Source organism: Chiloscyllium plagiosum, chromosome 6 (genome assembly GCF_004010195.1).
Source record: "Chiloscyllium plagiosum isolate BGI_BamShark_2017 chromosome 6, ASM401019v2, whole genome shotgun sequence".
Classification (NCBI taxonomy): domain Eukaryota; kingdom Metazoa; phylum Chordata; class Chondrichthyes; order Orectolobiformes; family Hemiscylliidae; genus Chiloscyllium; species Chiloscyllium plagiosum.
The window spans coordinates 64,393,615-64,414,861 of record NC_057715.1 but is presented as its reverse complement, the minus strand read 5'-3'; the positions used below and the strand labels follow the sequence as shown (position 1 = coordinate 64,414,861).

The 21,247-nt window shown below is 39.6% G+C and overlaps 1 protein-coding gene across 1 annotated transcript in view; it reads left to right on the top strand.

The window, feature by feature from the left end:
- The window catches only part of LOC122551055 (RPA-related protein RADX-like), an 88,982-nt gene extending 70,110 nt beyond the window's left edge, over positions 1–18,872 (top strand). The window contains exons 9-13 of the mRNA XM_043692698.1: positions 4,746–4,903; positions 6,949–7,118; positions 10,499–10,617; positions 14,443–14,585; positions 18,864–18,872. Coding sequence (XP_043548633.1) covers positions 4,746–4,903; positions 6,949–7,118; positions 10,499–10,617; positions 14,443–14,585; positions 18,864–18,872 — 599 coding nt within the window. The remainder of the gene's footprint in view (positions 1–4,745; positions 4,904–6,948; positions 7,119–10,498; positions 10,618–14,442; positions 14,586–18,863) is intronic.
- The last annotated feature ends 2,375 nt before the right edge of the window (positions 18,873–21,247 follow it).

The window sequence follows — 21,247 nt, the reverse complement described above, 5'->3', positions numbered from 1 at the left end:
GCAGCAGGTCAGGCAGCATCCAGGGAACAGGAGAATTGACGTTTCGGGCATAAGCCCTTCTTCTGGAATGAGGACAGTTTGTCCAGCAGGCTAAGATAAAAGGTAGGGAGGAGGGACTTGGGGGAGTGGCGTCGGAAATGTGATAGGTGGAAAGAGGTCAAGGTGAGGGTGATAGGTCACACTGGGTTGGGGGCGGCGAGGTCAGGAAGAAGATTGCAGGTTAGGAAGGCGGTGCTGAATTCGATGGATTTGACTGAGACAAGGTGGGGGGAGGGGAAATGAGGAAACTGGTGAAATCCGGGTTCATCCCTTGTGGTTGGAGGGTTCCCAGGCGGAAGATGAGGCGCTCTTCCTCCAACCGTCGTGTTGTTGTGGTCTGGTGGTGGAGGAGTCCAAAGACCTGCATATCCTTGGTGGAGTGGGAGGGGGAGTTGAAGTGTTGGGCCACAGGGTGATTGGGTTGGTTGGTCCGGGTGTCCCAGAGGGAAGCATACCTGACATATGCTTCCTTCTTTTTCTTAACCTAACCCTCAATTTCTTTAGTTATCCAGCTTTCCCTATATCTCCCAGCCTTTTCTTTCACCCTGACAGGAATATACTTTCTCTGGATTCTTGCTATCTCATTTCTGAAGGCTTCACATTTTCCAGCCGTCCCTTTACCTGCGAACATCTGCCTCCAATCAGCTTTCGAATGTTCTTGCCTATTATTGTCAAAATTGGCCTTTTTCCAATTTAGAACTTCAACTTTTAGATTGAGTCTATCCTTTTCCATCACTATTTTAAAACGAATAGAATTATGGTTGCTGGCCCTAAAGTGCTTCCCCACTGACACCTCAGTCACCTGCCCTGCCTTATTTCCCAAGCGTAGGTCAAGTTTTGCACCTTCTCTAGTAGGTACATCCCCGTACTGAATCAGAAAATTGTCTTGTACACACTTAAGAAATTCCTCTCCATCTAAACCTTTAACACTATGGCAGTCCCAGTCGATGCTTGGAAAGTTAAAATCCCCTATTATTCTTACAGATAGCTGAGATCTCCTTACGAGTTTGTTTCTCAATTTTCCTCTGACTACTGGGGGGTCTATAATACAATCCCAATAAGGTGATCATCCCTTTCTTATTTCTCAGTTCCACCCTAATAACTTCCCTCAATGTATTTCCGGGAATATCCTCCCTCAGCACAGCTGTAATGCTATCCCTTATCAAAAATGCCACTCCCCCTCCTCTCTTGCCTCCCTTTCTATCCTTCCTGTAGCATTTGTATCCTGGAACATTAAGCTGCCAGTCCTACCCATCCCTGAGCCATGTTTCTGTAATTGCTGTGATATTCTTGCATTGAGTATAGGAGTTGGCAGGTCATGTTGTGGATGTACAGGACATTGGTTAGGCCACTTTTGGAATATTGTGTGTAAATCTGGTCTCCCTCCCATTGGAAGGATATTGTGAAACTTGAAAGGGTTCAGAAAAGATTTACAAGGATGTTGCCAGGGTTAGAGGGATTGAGCTTTACAGAGAGGCTGAATAGGCTCGAGCTATTTTCTCTTGAGCTTTGCTTACTCCTGAAGAAGGGCTTATGCCCGAAACGTCGATTCTCCTGTTCCCTGGATGCTGCCTGACCTGCTGCGCTTTTCCAGCAACACATTTCCAGGCTGAAGGGTGACCTTATAGAGGTTTATAAAATTGAGGGGCATGTTCCTAACCATGCCCTGAGTTCATCTGCCTTCCCTGTTAGGCCCCTTGCATTGAAATAAATGTGCTTTAATATATTAGTCCTACCTCGTCCCTGCCTACCCTGACTGTTTGACTCACTTCTGTTCTCAGCTGTACCCGTCTCAGATCGATCTCTTTCCTCACTATCTGCCTGGGTCCCATCCCCCCGCCTTACTAGTTTAAATCCTCCCAAGCAGTTCTAGCAAATTTCTCTGCCAGTATATTAGTCCCCTTCCAATTTAGGTGCAATCCGTCCTTCTTGTACAGGTCACTTCTACCCCAAAAGAGATTCTAATGGTCCAAAAATGTGAATCCTTCTCCCTTCCACCAGCTCCTCAGCCATGCATTCATCTGCTCTATCCTCCTATTCCTGCCCTCACTAGCTCGTAGCACTGGAAGTAATCCAGATATTACTACCCTTGAGGACCTCCTTTTTAAATTTCTACCTAACTCTCTGTAATCTCCTTCAGAATCTCAACCTTTTCCCTTCCTGTGTCGTTGGTTCCAATGTGGACAATGACATCCTGCTGGCCCCTCTTCCCCCGTGAGAACATTCTGCACCCTCTCTGAGACATCCTTGATCCTGGCAGCAGGGAAACAACACACCATTCTGGTTTTTTCTGCTGGCCACAGAAACGGCTGTCTGTACCTCGGACTACAGAATCCCCTAACACAATTGATCTCTTGGAAGCCGACGTACTCCGCGTTGCATTGGAGCCAGTCTCAATACCAGAAACTTGGCTGTTCGTGCTACGTTCCCCTGAGAATCCATCACCCCCTACATTTTCCAAAAACAGCATACCTGTTTGAGATGGGTATATCCACAAAAGATTCCTGCAGTAGCTGCCTACCTCTCTTACCCTTCCTGGAGTTAACCCATCTATGTGACTGTATCTGAGACTTTCCCCCCTTCCTATAACTGCCATCCATCACATACTGTTTCTGGTATGTTATTCATACCCTTCTTTGCGAAGACAGAAGCAAAGTATGAATTCAGTTTGTCAGACATTTCTTTGTTTCTCATTATAAATTCCCCTATATCTGACATTTCCCTATTATAGGATAGTGAAGAAGGGGTTTAGTATGCTTTCCTTTATTGGTCAAAGCATTGAGTATAGGAGTTGGCAGGTCATGTTGTGGATGTACAGGACATTGGTTAGGCCTCTTTTGGAATAATGTGTGTAAATCTGGTCTCCCACCCATTGGAAGGATATTGTGAAACTTGAAAGGGTTCAGAAAAGATTTACAAGGATGTTGCCAGGGTTAGAGGGATTGAGCTTTACAGAGAGGCTGAATAAGCTCGAGCTATTTTCTCTTGAGCTTTGCAGACTGAAGGGTGACCTTATAGAGGTTTATAAAATTGAGAGGCATGGATAGGATAAATAGACAAGGTCTTTTTTCCAAGGTGGGGTGAGTCCAAAAGTGGGTGTCATAGGTTTAAGGTGAGAGGGGAACGATTTTAAAGGGACTTAAAGGGGCAACGTTTTCAATCAAAGGGTGGTGCATGTATGGAATGAGCTGCCAGAAGTGGTGGAGGCTGGTACAATTATGACATTCAAAAGGCATCTGGATGGGTACATGAACAGGGAGGGTTGAGAGGGATATGGGCCAAGTGGTAGCAAATGGGACTCGATTAATTTAGGATAGCTGTTCAGCATGGACAAGTTGAATGAGTTTCCGTGCTATACATCTGACTGTAAGCAACATTCATTAGTTTTTGCTACTCTTTTTCTCTTTACATGGAAACTTTTGTAATAAGTTCTTGCATTCCCTGCAAGCTTACTCTCATCCTCAATTTTCCCTTACTTAATCAATCCCTCATTCCTCCTTTGCTGATTTCTAAATTGTTCCCAATCTGTTGTTTTTCTCTTGCCAATTTGTAAGCCTCTTTTTTGCACCTAATCTCTAACCTCCCTTGTAAGCCATGGTTTGCCCAGTTTTCTTTGCACTCTTGTGTCAGATGGGAATAAACAATATTCGTAGTTCTTTGAATGTTGGATTGCCTATCCGTTGTCATTCCTGTCAGTAACATTTCCCAATCCATCCGAGCCAATTCATGCCTCATACCATCGTAGCTTCCTTATTAAAACTTAGCATCCTAGTATCAGCATCAATTGCCTCACTGTCCATCTTGATCAAGAATTCTATCATATTATGGTTGCTTATCCTGAAGGGGTCTCACACAACTACATTACCAATTATTTCTTTCATATTGCATAATCCCCAGTCTAAATTGACCTGTCCTCTAGTTGACTCCTCAACAATTGGTCCAGAAAACTATTCCACATACATGCTAGGAATTCCTCCTCTATAGTCTTGTGACCAATTGATTTGTCCAATCTATACACAGGTTTAAGCCATCCATAATTACCAATGTTTCTTCACTGCATAATTTTATGATTTCTTGTTTAATGCCATTCCCAACATCACCAGTACAGTTGGGTGGTCTATAGACCACCCTATTTATATTTTCTGTCCCTTGGTATTTCTCAATTCTACCATGCAGGTTCTACATTGTTGGATCTAATATCTTTCCTCAATATTGTGTTTACGTTCTTTTTAACTCCATTGCCTTTTTATTTTTGTCCTTCTTAAATACTGAATACCCCAAGATGTTCAGTTCCTAGTCCTGGTCACCCTGCAATCCTATCTCCATAATCGTAACTATATCATACACTTTTGTATCTATTTGGGTGATTAGTTTGTCCAATTTATTTTAAGTATTCCATGCATTCAGGCACAAAGCCTTAAGTCTCATCTTTAAAATGTTCCTTGTCCCAATCCCGTTTTGTTTTTAAACTGTGGCTATTTTTGAGTTTGGCCTTTGATTCCTCTGCCTGTCACTTCAATGGACTTCAATGATTCAAGAAGGCAGCTCACCATTACTCTATCAAGGAAAACTAGAGATGGACAATAAATTTTGGGCCAGCCATCAATATCTACATTGCAGAGTGAATTTTAAAAAATTTTGTTTTGTTACTTTTTTCTATTTGTAACATAGTAATGAATTGTGTTTTCTTTATTTTAACATAACAGAGGTCACTGTTGTATCACTACAGGAGTTTAAGGAAATTGTAGAAAGTTTACATTATAGGGAACACAAGCATATGGTTGTTCAAGGAATCATCGCTGCTGTCAAATATACATCCCACACCACTTCCACTGGATGTTTAATAGACAAGAAACACACTCAGGTATAAATAATATTTATACTCATTATCTGTATCCTCACCCTGTTGCCTTTTTTGGTAATTAGGAGAGAAAATCCCATTCAAGTTTCCTCATCATTTATTGTTTGTTTGAACATTTTTTCAATTGCATATCTTTGTTTCCCCAGTTAAAATAGAAGTTACCAAAATTCAGTCAAGTAACATATTCGCAATAATTAAATATTCATTAATAGATTATAAGAGTTTTTGAGATGGTTGGTGATATCGGGTTTGTGTGCCCTTAGGGTTTAAACTTAAGAACCTCCCTTTTTCCATTTCTGAAGAAATAAAACTTAAGCCATTTTTGTCACCCAAAAAACATACAATCCAGAAACTCATCAATGCACAGAACTTGGCAGCATACTGGAAATATCTGACCTGTACTTCCAGGTAAAGCAGGCTGACTAGACATGAGTCAAAATCCTTGTTGAAAAAAGAACATTGAGGGTATTTTTGTTTGATGTATATTTGATAGCTTTTTAAAAATTCTATTTGAAAGAAATATACAATTGTTTTTGAGCCATTCTACAATTTGATGGCACATTGATTGTGGGAAGATTGCATTGGAGTATATATGTTTCTTGACATGTCTGTTTACGTTAGAAACACTATGGATAACAAGATTGTTTGTAACTTGTTTGGTTCTTCTTTTTGGGAGGGGAAAGGAAATCTGTGACCCCTTCATTTAATGTACTGCTGAGGGGGGACAAAGGCAAGAGCATTTGATCCAATCTGCAGGAATAGTGGTAGAGATTATAGATTGAATTATGATAAATCCATCATCCACCTCAGATTTGGTGGAGCAGTATGTGTGGAGGCAGTGTAATGTAATAACTCGTATTTTTAGGAATTCATGGAGATCTTCTCTTGGACCATTCCCACTTGTATCTAAATGAAGCATTTTATTTGTGCTTATAGTTCTGTGTGTAGTTTTTATTTATTCTTCAGCATAAAACTCTATGATCGAAGGAACTCTATTGCAATGTATTTTTTTGCAACGCTTTTGAAACAGATTTTCAAATTGCCATCGTTTTGAGAGTGTAAATTAAATGTATAAATCAGTTTCACTGCATTCCAAATAGAAAAGTGTATTACCTAGTAGAAATAAAGCACCTATATTTAAAAAAAAATTTTGACTATTGATTAATGCACCCCCCCACGATGAGTTTGGTGGCCAGTGGGAGGGTCATTTAATCAGGCAGAAGGGTGGCAGGTGGAGACTGCATCCTTGTCCTAATTTAAGTTCACATGGGAAGACTCTAGAATTGTTTCCTCACCTCAATGCCGATTCAGGTCTGTAAGTAAATAATTAATGCTCAATCAAGGTCCGATCACTGTTCCAGTAAACATCCAGCAGCAAGCCTAAAATGCAAAGCCTGTTTGGTTGCAAGTAGGCTTCCTGGTCAAGGATCTGGCATGAAGAAGTTGGGCCAGCACTGAGAGCCATTCCCTTGTTATTCCTGCTGACCATCTCCAGTGTTGCCCCCATCCTGCTGACCCTCACCTGTGATCTTGGACCCTTGTTTATCCTGGGCCTTGGGTGAAAGTGGTGCTTGCATGGCTCCGTTGGTGTCATTGCAGAGTATTTGACAGTTGCCAGTTTTTAATTGACTAGTAAGTCTTCACAGTTAGAATTTCCAACCCAAAATCCTTGACCCTTTGGTAAGATCCACTGCTGCTTATTCAATGGGCCTTCTGAGACCTTTGTCGAGAGTGGGGTGCTGGAAAAGCACAGGTCAGGCAGCATCCAAGGAGCAGGAGAATCGACTCCTCAGGCTCATTCCTGAGGAAGGGCTCTTGTCCGAAATGTTGATTCTCCTGTTCCTCAGATGGTGCCTGACCTGCTGTGCTTTTCCAGTGCCCCACTCACGACTCTGATCTCCAGCATTTGCAGTGCTCATTTTTTCACCTTCTGAGACCTCTGTCACCTCAATTTAAATACTGACCAATATGTCAAATCTAATTGTTTATTTGAATTCAATTGATAACCTACTTTGCTTTGACTCTTGAAATTCATGAATTCCACATAGCTTTTACAATCTGGAAGAAGTGAGCTAGACAGTTACACATCCAGTGAATATAAAACAAAAATGGTTAATAACCAGTCATCAACAGAAGATTATTTACATAATTTCAGTAAGACCATCGAAAGCTTCGAACAAATATTGGAGTATGAAGATGATGTTACGCTCCTTGCAAGGTATCATTACAATCTTAGGTATTTTTATTTCTTGCAATTGATGTTGAAAATAAAAGTGAAAGACACTTTTACACAGAAATTACAAACTTTTATTTACACAGTCTAATAAAGATTGCACATCCAAGACAATATTGTTGAATTTTTCTTTTTAAATTTTCTAATAAGTTTTTATGTCCTTATGTTTTACCTATGACTATTTTAAATGTTTCTTTTCCTGATGTTTCTTGGAATGTGACTAGGAGCTTTGATTTACAAAATCTAAGACTGTGTTCAGTGTGAACGTGATGAAAAAAAACATTTTTTGTAGAAATATTTGTTGTACTTTTTTTTAGAAGAGTTTCACACACTATCATTGCTTACTGCAGTGATTTTCCTATATTTAAATCACTAGTAAAGATCTGAAAAGTTATGTGGTTGTGGAGCTAGAGAATATTTATATTGGTCTGCATGAATATTTTGTGTCTCTCTGCACAAGAGGAGGATGGTAGTTCAGGAAGGAGGAAAGTGAATATTTGATGGTATAAACACAGAGGTATAACTTTCTGAGTTTAATATTTTTTGAAAGTAGATTATGTTGCCAAGCCCAGAGAACATGTATCCCAGGTTGTTGTACAATGGAGGAATGAACAGATACTCTGGTATTAATTTTGCAATCCTTTTTGGCTATACATGTAGTACCAGAAGAATGCTAACATACAAACATTGCTTTAAAAAGGGTGAAAGTGACAAACTTTGCAATTACAGGCCAGTCAGTTTAACCTCAGTGATGCAGAAGTTATTAGGAAAATTTTGAGTAACAATATTATTTACCATTTTAGAAATACACAGATTAATCAAGGATAGTCGGCTTAGATTTGAGGAGGGAGGGTTGCGTCTGACTAACCTGAATATGTTTTTGATGAGGTAATAAGAAAGTTCAACGAGGATAATGTGATCGATGTAGTCTACATGAATTTTTAGCAAGGCTTTTAACAGCATCCGACATGGCAATCTGGTCAAAAAAGTTTGAGAATAAATCAATTGATGTAGTCTACATGAATTTTAGCAAGGCCTTTAACAACATCTGACATGGCAATCTGGTCAGAAAAGTTTGAGATTGATAAATTGTATTCAACATTTGCTCAGTGTCAGGAAGCAAAGGACAATTGTTAATGGATGTTGTGGTGCCTGTAAATGTATTTTCAATAATGTTCCACAAAATTGGGTTAGTACTCGGTTCTCTGCTTTTCATGTTAGGTATTAATAATGGAGGGGTTATAACTGAAAAGTGACATACAAAATTTGGACACATGGCAAGTGTTTTTTATTGGGAATTATTAGGAAATTGTGGACTGGCCAGGTTGGCAAAAAGTTTCAAATGGATTTCAATCCAGAGAATTGTGGGCATTTTAGCTAGAGGGACCACAGAAAATGGTAGGATTCTGAGAATGGTAGAAGAATTGAGGGGCCTTCGGATACACACCTAAAGTCCTCTGAAGGTCAGAGGGCACGTGGTTAAAGCAGTTAAGAATGCATAACAGATACTTTGCATTATTAACCCGTGTGTTGTGTTTAAGAGAAGGGCGGTTTGTCAAACCTATATGAAATGAATTAGACCACCACTAAGGTGTACAGTTCTTATCACTACCTGACGGTAAGTGTGAGATTGTATAATAGAGAATACAGAGAAGCTTTACAAGAATGTTGCCGAAACTAGAAAATATTAGCTAAAAGGGCACATTAGACAGACTGACGTTGCTTTCTTTGGTACAAGGTAGACAAAGGAGAGATTAAATAGATGTGCATAAGATTGAGGGACCTAGAGAGAGTGGACAATAAGGACTTTTTTAAAATCAACGAGATCAGTGTTCACCTTGGGGGTTGTAAGGCTGTGGAGGCAGAAACTATCTTTACATTTAAAAATCACTTACTTATGCAAGTTATATTTAAACCTAAAAACCAATGGACTAGGAGTTGGAATGTACACTTTGAATGTATAGCTGTTGTTTGACCAACACGGCAGACACAATGACTGCATTTTTAAAAATAAAATTGTAATGATTGTAATAAAGTTCAAAAATGTCAGGTTTTCACCTAAAGAGACAAAGAATTGTAACAACAGGTTGACATATTTTCATGTGTTTAAAGATATAGAAAACAGCTCTGATAAAGCTGTTAAAAAGTAATGGTTGCTTAATCAGTTAGTTTTTTTAACTTAATTGTTCACTGAAACAACTTTACCTTTATTTGCTGAATCAAACATTGTCCATAATGTCAACAATGAATAGTCCTTGGATAAGATAGCAGATTCAAGATATATCAGGAGTTAGCTCAGCTAGTTAAGTGAATAATTTAGTAATTCCGCCCCCTAATGATGCTTGATCTGTACTGGTTTAATTGCTTTCATGCATGATAATGCAAAAATTAACATTTGGCATCAAAAATCCTGATTAGAGAGTCAAAATTGTCAGTAGTTCCATTCCTGATCACAATCTACTTTCTCAATCTATGTGGGAGTAAGGTGACTGGATTTAAGACCATAAGTAGTAGAGACAGGAGTAGGTGGTTCAGCTCTTCGAGCCTGCTTCACTATTCCATCTGATCGTGGCTGATCCAACACTCCTCATATCCACTTGTTTGCTCATTCCCTGGAACCCTTGATTCCCCTGTTGATCAAGAATCTATCAAACTCAGCCTTAAATATGCATAAGGACCCTACCCCATAGCTCTCTGTAGCAATGAGCTCCAAAGGCTCACAACCTTCTGAGAGAAAAAAATCCCTCTTCATCTCAGTCTTAAACTGGCACTCCTTTATTCTGAGACTACGCCCTCCTGTCCTGGATTCTTCCATGAGGGGAAATATCCTCTCAGCAATTACCCTGTCAAGCCCCTTAAGAATTTTATATGATTCAATGAAATCACCTCTCATTCTTTGAAACTCCAGATGAATGCCTTTGTATAGAATGCATAAAACTGGAATATAAGATATCAGAATGGATTTCCAACATCTACACACTTCAATGTTTTAAGAATGGTGACCAATGTGATTGGCAGGCTTAACACATGAATGCAGCAGGAAGATAAAACTGCTGTTTCCCCTCCCACTGTAACGATGATCAGTTCAAGCGAAAGCTTGGTGGAAATTCACTTCCCACCACCCCAGCCAACCCCCACTGGCAGGCAAATGTAAAATTCTGTCCAAACAGCAAGTGAGCCATGCAGAACAGGAGGATCTCCAATTTGTCAGTGATGTGTTGTAAATTCTCTGGTCTTAAGTCCAATATAACTTTTGTATTATGTAATCAATTGATCTGAAAATTACAAAACATATACTTTAGTCTCTCAGTAGTCGACATAAATCTTACATAAAGAAAGTAACTTGGATATATTACTGATTATAGATCAAGAAAATATGAAGCTCTTCAAGCATCCACTCTGAAAAATTCAGCTCCTGATCTTGATCCAAGTTTATTATCCAATAGTGAAGAAACAGAAGATGAATATTTCACTGCTGATGAAGGTTTGTTTAAAAGTGGACTTCCCTTCTGCTCATGTCATTCAGAACAGTTTCCTATGGATATAATAGCTTCCTCACTTTATCAAACTGAATCTACTTTGAATAGCTTATCCATGAATAAACTCAAAAATAAACAATTGAACTAGTATTACATTTTGTCAGACAAGACTTGAATATTTGGGTTCCAGGTACATTGCTAAATTTGCCATTTATGCATCAGAAGCAATGCTATGAACAGACCTTTTTTAGTTTCCTCAGCTGTTGCAGATTCTCATGACTATACCACCCATGAATTTTTTTACATGAAAGATTTTGATACCGTTATTAAGCTACAAATTCATATAATTCCTGTGGGGTTTTATTGCACTCTGAACTGCATTACTGCTTTATGTCATCAAAGGAGTCGAGAATGTATCCAAACTAAGGCCTTGTATTGAAATGGATGGGATCAGTGGGGGCTATTGGGTACACATATTGTGAAACCATCATAGGGATGTTATCCTGGATTTTGAGCTAAATTCATCCTGTGAACCAGTACATTATATTTACATATGGAAATCAAAACAATGCTTTAAAATGAGGAAAATGATATCTATACAGTAGTAGGTAGTCTGTTTCATATGAAATGAATACTTCCTTAGTTCTAGAATCTCCAAACAGTGGAAATAGTTTTCCTTTTCTACCTATATTTTCCTGTTAATATCTTGAAGGTTTTGATCAGATTACTTCTTAACCTTCCAGAATCTGGAAATAAAAAGGCCTAATTTGGCCCTTCTTATAAATTAACCCCTGGCATTATGGTATCCTTTTCGTAAAGCTGCACTGTATGCCCTCCTTCCCTCTGCCTAAAATGTGGTGCCCAGATCTGCTCTCAGTACTCCAAGTGGGGTCTAACCAGGGTTTCGTATAGCTACAGCCATTTTAGTATATCTGCACTCTTCTAATTGTGGCTTCTTGTGCAACACCAATTTTAATCTCACTTCCACTGATACCCCATGTTTTTTAGATTAGATTAGATTACCTCCAGTGTGGAAACAGGCCCTTCAGCCCAACAAGGTAAAAACAATGACTGCAGATGCTGGAAACCAGATTCTGGATCAGTGGTGCTGGAGGGCACAGCAATTCAGGCAGCATCCGAGGACAGGCAAAATCCTGTCCACACCGACCCGCCGAAGTGCAACCCACCAGACCCATTCCCCTACATTTACCCCTTCACCTAACACTACGGGCAATTTAACATGGTCAATTCACCAAACCTGCACATTTTTGGACTGTGGGAGGAAACTGGAGCACACGGAGGAAACCCACACAGACACGGGGAGAATGTGCAAAGGCCTGTTTCCACACTGTAAGTAATCTAATCTAACCACACAGTTAGTCGCCTGAGGTGGGAATTGAACCCGGTATTGTGAACAATTACCATGAAAGCTGATGGATTATTGTAGCACCAACTGATTTGCCAGTGTGTGTCACTGAGGACACTCATCTATATTGTGCAAATAGTTTTTGATGCCCGGTGAAGTGAGAGAAAGTGATGACTGCAGATGCTGAAGAGTCAGAGTCAAAAAGTGTGGCGTTGGAAAAGCACAGCAGGTCAGCCAGCATCCGAGGATCAGGAGAGTCGACATTTCGAGCATAAGCCCTTCAACTATGGCTTATGCCCGAAACATCAATTCCCAGGATGCTGCCTGACCTGCTGTGCTTTTCCAGCACCACACTTTTCGACTCATGCACTTTGAAGTGGCCTATAAAGCTATTTCATTGTATCTCACTACAAATACTGAGCATGAAAGATACTTTATAAATACAAACATTATGCCGCATCCCAAGGAATTTGCAGAAGCATTATGAAATAAAGTAAGGCATTGAGCAATGTAAATCAAAATGACCAAGAGCTTGATCAAAGAAATTGATTTAAAGCTGTGTCTTAAAAGCGAAAAGTTAGTTAGACAGACAAATGGTTACAAGGAAGAATTTTGGAAATTGGGGCCTCGGCACTGAGAGATAGTCACAAATGTTGAAACAATTAAAATTTGGGATGCGTGTGGAGCCAGAAACAGGAGTGCAGATATCTTGGAGGGCTGTGGGGCTGAAGGAGATTTGAAAGAAAGGATGGGAGTTTTAACTTGACTGTGAGCCATGTATGTCAGCAAAGACAGAGATGGTAAAGGAACTGGACTAGGTGTGAATTAAGATGCAAACAGCAGAGGTTTGGATGAATTCAATTTTATGGAGGGTGAAATGTGGGAAACTGCAATAGATTGAAATTGTTGAGTCTAGAGATAATGGAAAGCATGAATTAAGGTTTCAGCAGAGGAGCTGATAACTGGGTGAAATGTATGGGTGATACAAATGTGGCAATAAATGCTCTTCATGATGACACAGCAGTTAAGTGGGAAGTTCATCTTGGAACAAAATGTGATACCAAGATTATGAACATAATTGCATTATCTCAAACTGTTGCCAAGGAAAAGGATGGAATCAGTAATTATTAGCTAACAAAGGTTCCAGTGAGTACCAGAAATAGTAGCTAAAGTCTTCACTACAGGTGACCGCACTACACTATACACACACACTCTTAAACATGATCACATTCACACACTCACGCAGACCCTCTCTCATACACATGTGCTCTCTCTTAGACTCACATTCACAGACATATACTCCGTCACACCTGCGCGCGCACTTACGCAGTCTCCACTCTCTCTCCTCCTCGCATGCATGCACACATACATAAGTCTATGGGGTGAATTTGTATTTGCAGATACATTTTATTTTGTTCAAAAAGCGCACAATCTGTAGGTAGGCAGTCCATGTGACCTTTTATAAATTCCTGCTTTGGAAATAGAACTGGTCTGCCTCAAGGTTGGAATACAGACAGACTCTAACCTCACTTTTAATGCATTGTCTGAGTTGAGATGTCACTTTTTTTTTATAAAACCTTAAGTAACCTGGGAATGTGACTTCAAAGAAGTTCTGGGATTTACATTTTAATGAATCAAAGCCTACAAACTATTCTTGTGATTAAAGACTTAACAAAAAATTGGTTTGTTCAATACATTGCATCAGTTGGATGACACTTTGACCTTTTACCATAAATTCTATGTCCTATCATCCTGTCCCACTAGCGACCTGACAAAGGAGCAGTGCTCTGAAAGCTTGTACTTCCAAATAAACCTGTTGAACTATAATCTGGTGTTGTGTGATTTTTGCCCACCCCAGTCCAACACTGGCACCTCCACACCATAGCATTATATCTACATAAATTAGCAAAGTAACATGGACAGTTATGAGAAGTTGGGGTTAAATTCCCACTCAAGCAATTATACAAAATTATTTTGGTTTAATCAATTGATGTTACACAAGATGTTAGTTTCTAGGCAGAATTAATCCTGCAGTGCTAAAAGCTGTAGTATGCGGTAATTTAGTTCCTTTAAATAAAGAATATTTTAACATTCTCTTTTAGATATCTCTGAAATGGATGAAGTTCCAAAATCCAAATCTTTAAATTGGTCATGGGAAAGTTCAAAGTGGTCAGAGATTAAAGGTCGAGTGAAAGAATTCTTGTCATTTGGCCAACTTCTTCCTGAAAGTTGTCCACAAAAGTTTGAGTATGCAAAAAAGGAAGCAATAATGAGCCAGCATAACCTCCAATCATCAAGATGTTCTTCATTTCTACTTGAGTCCAATAATAATGCGAGAGATTTTGCCACTGCTTGGAGTTATGGTCACTATACATTGACGATTGTTGGTATGTATTTATGGCTTTGATCAGTAAGAACTATTTGTACCTGAGTTTTATCAACACCATTGTGTCACCTTTGACAGATCTAAATCAGGAAATTGCTATGGATGTTGTATTTCTACCACTGACAACTGACAAGATCTTCGTTACTGATGCAAATGACACCACTTTTATTTCCATCCTGTCTGGTGGTTGTACTTCTGAAACTTCAATCATAAATGGTAATGTAAGTTTTTATACCTCAAGATGAATATAAACAATTCACAGTTAAAATCTATGAGACCAAGTTTAGTTTCACAACTCGCTCGCTTTAATGAAGGCAATGATTGATGTTCCTACTTGTTTATATTAATCATCACCTCAGAATTTAGCATCCAAGAGATTCATGCATATTGGTAAATTTGTATCCACAAAGAGCAATTGTACCATGCTTATAAAACATATAACACCATGCGGTCAGTACTAGTTGTTAAAGGTTTAATTTCAAATAAGAAATTAACTTCCTACAGTTCCTACTGTCAATTAACAGGGTTTGGAACATTAGCATAGTTTAAGAAAGAAGAGAAGCAAAGTTGGAAATCAAAGACAGAAAATATAGAATTTCAAGAAAACGAGCTAGAAATTAGACATGAAAGGACTTTCTCAGTGTTTAGTCATATTACTTATTTGCTCAAAGTCCAATAAATAAACTGATGAGGTGAGGGTACAGACCATAGATTCATGGGAGTGGTTACAAAAACAGAATGAGGCCATCATTCTGTCATGTCCATATTGATTCTCTGCAAGAGCCCTACATATTTATTTGCCTTTACTCTTTGAAAGCCACAATTGTATCTGCATCCACCACAATCTGAGAAAATGCATTCCAGATCAGTGCTACTTACGACACAAAAAAAACTTTCATGAGATCACGGTGGCACGGTGGCACAGTGGTTAGCACTGCTGCCTCACAGCGCCAGAGACCTGGGTTCAATTCCCGCCTCAGGCGACTGACTGTGTGGAGTTTGCACGTTCTCCCCGTGTCTGCGTGGGTTTCCTCCGGGTGCTCCGGTTTCCTCCCACAGTCCAAAGATGTGCAGGTCAGGTGAATTGGCAATGCTAAATCGCCCGTAGTGTTAGGTAAGGGGTAAATGTAGGGGTATGGGTGGGTTACGCTTCGGCGGGTCGGTGTGGACTTGTTGGGCCGTGGGGCCTGTTTCCACACTGTAATGTAAAAAAATAATGTAATCATGATTGTTCTTTTACCAATTGCCCACATCAGTATCAAAACGAAGTGCTGGTATGCTGGGAAACCAAGTCTGGCAGCACATGTGGAGAGAAAAATGTGAACAGTTTCATTTTTTGGAAGTCATCAGTTCACGTTCATTTCAATGATTCTTGACAGTTCTGCCAATGTTGAGGTTGCACAGAACATTGATGTGGTCTCTTCTGGAGTACTATGTGCAGTTCTAGTTGCCCTGCTATGGGAAGGATATTATTAAATTGGAGAGGGTTCAAAAAGATTTACCAGAATGATGTCAGGAATGGAGGGTTTGAGTTATAGAAATAGGCTGGGACTTTTTTTCACTGGAGCATAGAAGGTTGAGGGTAACCTTATGGAGGTTTATAATCATGAGAGGCATAGATAAGGTGAATAGCAAGTATCTTTTTCTGAGGATGGGGAGTTCAAAACTTGGGAGCATACTTTTAAGGTGAGAGGAGAAAGTTTTAAAAAATACATCAGAGGCAACCTTTTTAACATATGTCGTGTGTGGAATGAGCTGCCAGGTGAAGTGGTGGATGGAGGTATGGTTATAATGTTTATAACTCATTTGGATAAGTACGTGAATAGGAAAGGTTTGGAGGGATATTGACCAACCACATGGCAAGTGGGACTAATTGAGTTTGGGAACATGATTGGCATAGACGAGTTGGACTAAAGGGTCTGTTTCCATGTTATATGACTGTATGACAACAATTTCTGACCACTCTGGCCAGGCCCATCATGAGTTTTGAATGTTTCTATCAAATTTTGCCTCAACATTTTCTTAGGGAAGCTGGAGTTCTCCTCAAATGTTTCCATATAACTCAAGTATCTCATCTTTGGAACCATTACAGTAAATATTTTCTGCACCTTCTGTAAAGTAAACAGAATTGGATATTGTACTCCATTTGAGGAGGAACCAAGGCTTTATGCAGGTTCATTATAGATGCTTTGATTTATAAAGCTCAAAGTCAATGTGCCTTTTTAATCACTTGCTCAACCTACCATACCATCTTTCGTCATTTTTACACATATACCCCAAGTCTTTCTGACCCTGTATTACTTTTAGAACTGTGCCCTATATTTTCCATTTTCTCTTCTAGTTATTCCACAACAAAATCTATTAAATGATTTTACAGGTTAGATACAGAAAGGTTGTTTTCCCCTTGTGGGAGAGTCTAACACCAAAGAGTATTATCTCAGAATAAGTGGTCACGCATTTACGAAAGAGATGAGGACAAATTTCTTCTCTGAGGGTTGTGAATGTGTGGAATTCTTTACCATTGAGGACTGTGGAGACTGAGTTGTTAAGTATGTTCAAGGTTGAGATATGCAGATTTCTAATCAGTAAGGGAATTAAAAGGTTATAGATAATAGGCAGAAAGGTGGAGTTGAGACCGACCAGATCAGCCATGATCTTATTGAATGATGGAACAGAATCAATGCGCTGAATGGCATACAGAGGAATCTCGATTATCCGGCATTCGATTATCTGAATATCGATTATCTGGCAAGATCGCAAGGTCCCAATGCTTGGCTAAACTGTTATCTGACATTCGATTATCTGGAATTCGATTAACCAAACGGAATACTCCCTATCCGTGTACTATGGATAATCGAGGTTCCTCTGTACTCCTGTTCCTCCATCTTGTTGGCTTACTATGTCACACTTCTTTTCATTACATTTCATTTGCCACGATTCTGCCCATTCGTCCAACCTGTCTGTATTCTTGTGAAGTTTATCACTCCTCCTCATGGTTCACCGTTCTTGCATGCTTTGAATCGTTTGCAAATTTTAAAATTGTGCCCATGAGTATTATATAATCAAGAAAAGCAGTTGGACCCCTGAAAACAGTCACTCATTATTAGTCTGTGTTCACTGTCACTCAGCCAACTTTGCTTCCATGCTGCCACTATCAGTTTAATACATTGGTTTCAACTTTGTTGACAAGTTTATAATGTGGAATTTTATCAAATCCCTTTTTAATGACTATATACACTAACAACAGTGTTATCTTCATCAATCATCTCTTTTTACCTCCTTTTTAAAAAAAGTCATGTTAGTTAATTATGATTTGTCTTTAACCAATTCATGCTGGCTTTCCCTAACTACCATAATCTGAATTTGTCCAAATGACTATTTGTTTAGTCCCAGTATATCATCTCTAAAGCTTTCTCACAACCAATAGCTAAACAGAATGGCCTGTGTTTGCTGTGTTTATCCTTCTATCCTTGTTTAAACAATGTGATGTTTGCAATTCTCCAGGCCTCTGGCACCACCCTTGTATTTAATGCAGATTGGAAATTTCTACTCAAGCCTCTACAGTTCCATCCCTCACTTGTCTTCGAATCTTTGGATATATTTCATTAAATCCTCATGACATAATTAACCTTAAGAACTGCCAGGCTTTCAGATAGCTTTTTACCAAACCATAGCCTCAACTTACCCCTTTTTTCACAATCACTTTGAATTAAACATAGGCAAAGTACTCATTTAATACTTCAGTAAGGTTCTCGATCTTCACAAATAGATCCTTTTTGATTCCTAATCAATCACATTCTTCCTTCTTGCTACACTTTTACTATTTCCATGCTTGCAGAAGACTTGGATTCTGTTTTGTGATAGCTGGCCTTTTCTTATCTCTCAGTCTAGTTCTCTGATTTCCTTTCTCAGTTTTAGATTTACAGAGTCATAGAGATGTACAGCACGGAAACAGACCCTTTGGTCCACTTACCCATGCCGATCAGATGTCCGAATCTAATCTAGTCCCATTTACCAGCATTTGGCCCATATCCCTCTGAACCTTTCCTATTCATATACACATCCAGATGCCTTTTAAATGTTGCAATAGTACCAGCCTCCACCACTTCCTCTGGCAGCTCATTCCATACATGCACCACCCTCTGCATGAAAAAGTTGCCCCTTATAACTTTCCCCCCTCACCCTAAACCTATGCCCTCTCGTTCTGGACTGCCACCACCCCGGGGAAAAGGCTTTGTCTATTAATCCTATCCATGCCCCTCACAATTTTATAAACCTCTATATGGTCACCCCCCTATCCTATTCAGCCTCTCCCTAAAGCTCAAATCCTCCATCCTTGTAAATCTTTTCTGAATCCTTTCAAGTTTCACAACATCCTTCCAGTAGGCCCTCTGGATTATTTATTTTCAGCCTCCACCTCACTTGTCTGATTAGCCTCACATCTGTCATAAAGCCCCTTGTTTTTGTTTTATCTTACTCTTTATTTATTCTTATCCCAGGAGCTTTAGCTTGGGTTGTTGTGCCTTTTCTACTTGTGGGAATGTATATGAACCATCTGCCCCTTTTTGAAGATAGCTCATTACTCCAGGACAATTTTGCATGCCAAAATTTGATTTTGAACAGAGCTGAGACAGATGTGTTCTCACCCCACTGAGGATAGCCTGCTTCCAATTAAGTATCTTACTTTAGGTTGCTCTTTACCCTTTTCCATAGTTAACTAAATGTTATGATGCTATGATCACTCGTTCCTAATAGTACTTCAAATGACACCTACTCATTCAGACCCACTTCATCTCTGTTTTAAGTGGAAGACCCAACAATTTTAAATGCCTCCTGTAGCTCAGGTCTCTCCCAAAAGAGGCAGCCCTTTTCAGTATCCACCCTGTCCAGTCACATTGGTGTCTTGTATATCTCCAAGGAAGGTGTGTGGGCTGCCATATAAGTGGACAATTGGACAACTAACAGAAAGTGGAATCTCTACAAGTACTCCTTCTGAATGATAAGGATATGGGAAACCAAAACCTCAACACTAAAATCAAGACTGAAGCATTTGCAACCATCTTTATCCAGAAGTACTGAGTGTATAATCTATCCCAGTGTCATAGTAGGTCTCGGGCAGTACAGGTGCAGTCTTCAATCAATTTGATTCACTCTATATGATGTCCAGAAATGATTGAAGACATTAGATGCTGCAAAGTTTTGGGTCCTGATAACACTACCTGATTAGTTACATGATATTTTGTGGAGTGAACTGAATTGGTTGAAGACTGGCATCTGTGATGCTGGGGTACTATTGAGGAGACCAGAATAGCCCCACTTGACACTTCTGGTTGAAGAATAGCAAATGCTTCAGCTATATCTTATTGCATTGATGTGTTGGGCTCCCCTATTATTGATAATGGAGATATTTGTGGAGCCTCCTTCTATGAGCATTGGAACATGAGTAAGCCATTCAGACCCTTAAGTCTGTTCTATCTTTCAATGAGAGTTCCTCTAGTGTGTTTTTAATTGTCCATAATCATTCATACTAGATGTGATGGAACTGCAGAAACTACAACTGATCTGTTGGCTGTTTAGGATTGGTTAGCTCTGTCTATCACTTGCTACTTATGCTGATAGCATGCAATTAATACTATATTGTAGCTTCACCAATTTTAAGTATGCCTGGTGCTATTCCTGGTATACTCTCTGCGCTATTCACTGAAGTAGGTTTGATTCTGTAGCTTGATAGTAATGGTATGGTAAGGGATAAGCTGGGTCATGAGTTTGCATATTGGTGTTCACATACAATTCTGCTGCTGCTAATAGACCACAGCACCACATGTATGCCCAGTTTTGAGTTGTTGGATTGGTTCTAAGTTGATCCATTTAGCATAGTATAGTGCCAAACAACATGATGGAGGGATTCTCAATATGAAGATCATACTGGTCTCCACAAGGACTATGTGGTGGTCACTCTTACCAATACTGTCATGGACAGATACAGGCATATTGGTTAGGATGAGGTCAAATATGCTTTTCCCATTAGTTCCCTCAAAACCTGCTGCAAACCTAGTCTAGCAACAATGTCCTTTATGAGTGGACCAACTCAGTCAGTAGAATAGCGCTAAGCTACTCTTGGTGATGGGCTTTGAAATCTCCACCCAGAATAAACTTTGCAGTCTTGCCACCCTCAGTGCTTCCTCGAAATGGTGTTCAGCATGGAGGAGATTCATCAACCAAGGGGGAATGGTATGTGGTAATCAGCAAGAGATTTCCTTGACTATGTTTGTCTGGTGCCATGAGACTTTACAGGCTCCAGTGTCAATTTCAGTGACTTCCAGGCAATTCCCTCCCGACTGGACACCATTGTTCTGCCACCTCTACTGGGTCTGCCTTGATGTTGGGACAAGCCCAGACTTGGTGATGGTTTTGTTTGGAACATTGTATGTAAGATGTGATTCTGAATATGGCTATATCACGTTGTTCTTGACTAGTCTGTGAGACAGCTCTCCCAACTTTGACACTAATCCCCACGTTAGTAAGAAGGATTTTTCGGGGTTAACAGGATTGTGTTTTGTATTGTCTGGTGCTTCAGTCAATGCAAGATGGTATATTTGGTTTCATTCCTTTTTTAAGACTTTTACTGAATGTTTAGCCAGACCATCTCAGAGGGCAGTTAAGAGTCAATCACATTGTTGTGGGTCTGGAGTCATATGTAGGCCAGACCAGGCAAGAGCAGTAATGTCCTTCCCTAAATTAACATGTCATTTCATCTAGAATCAATTTAATTATAGAGTGTTAGTTAATTCATATTCCATCACCTGCTATGGCGGTATTCAAACCTGACTCCCAAGAATCCTGGGTTTCTAGATTATTAGTCCAACAACAATACTACTATACC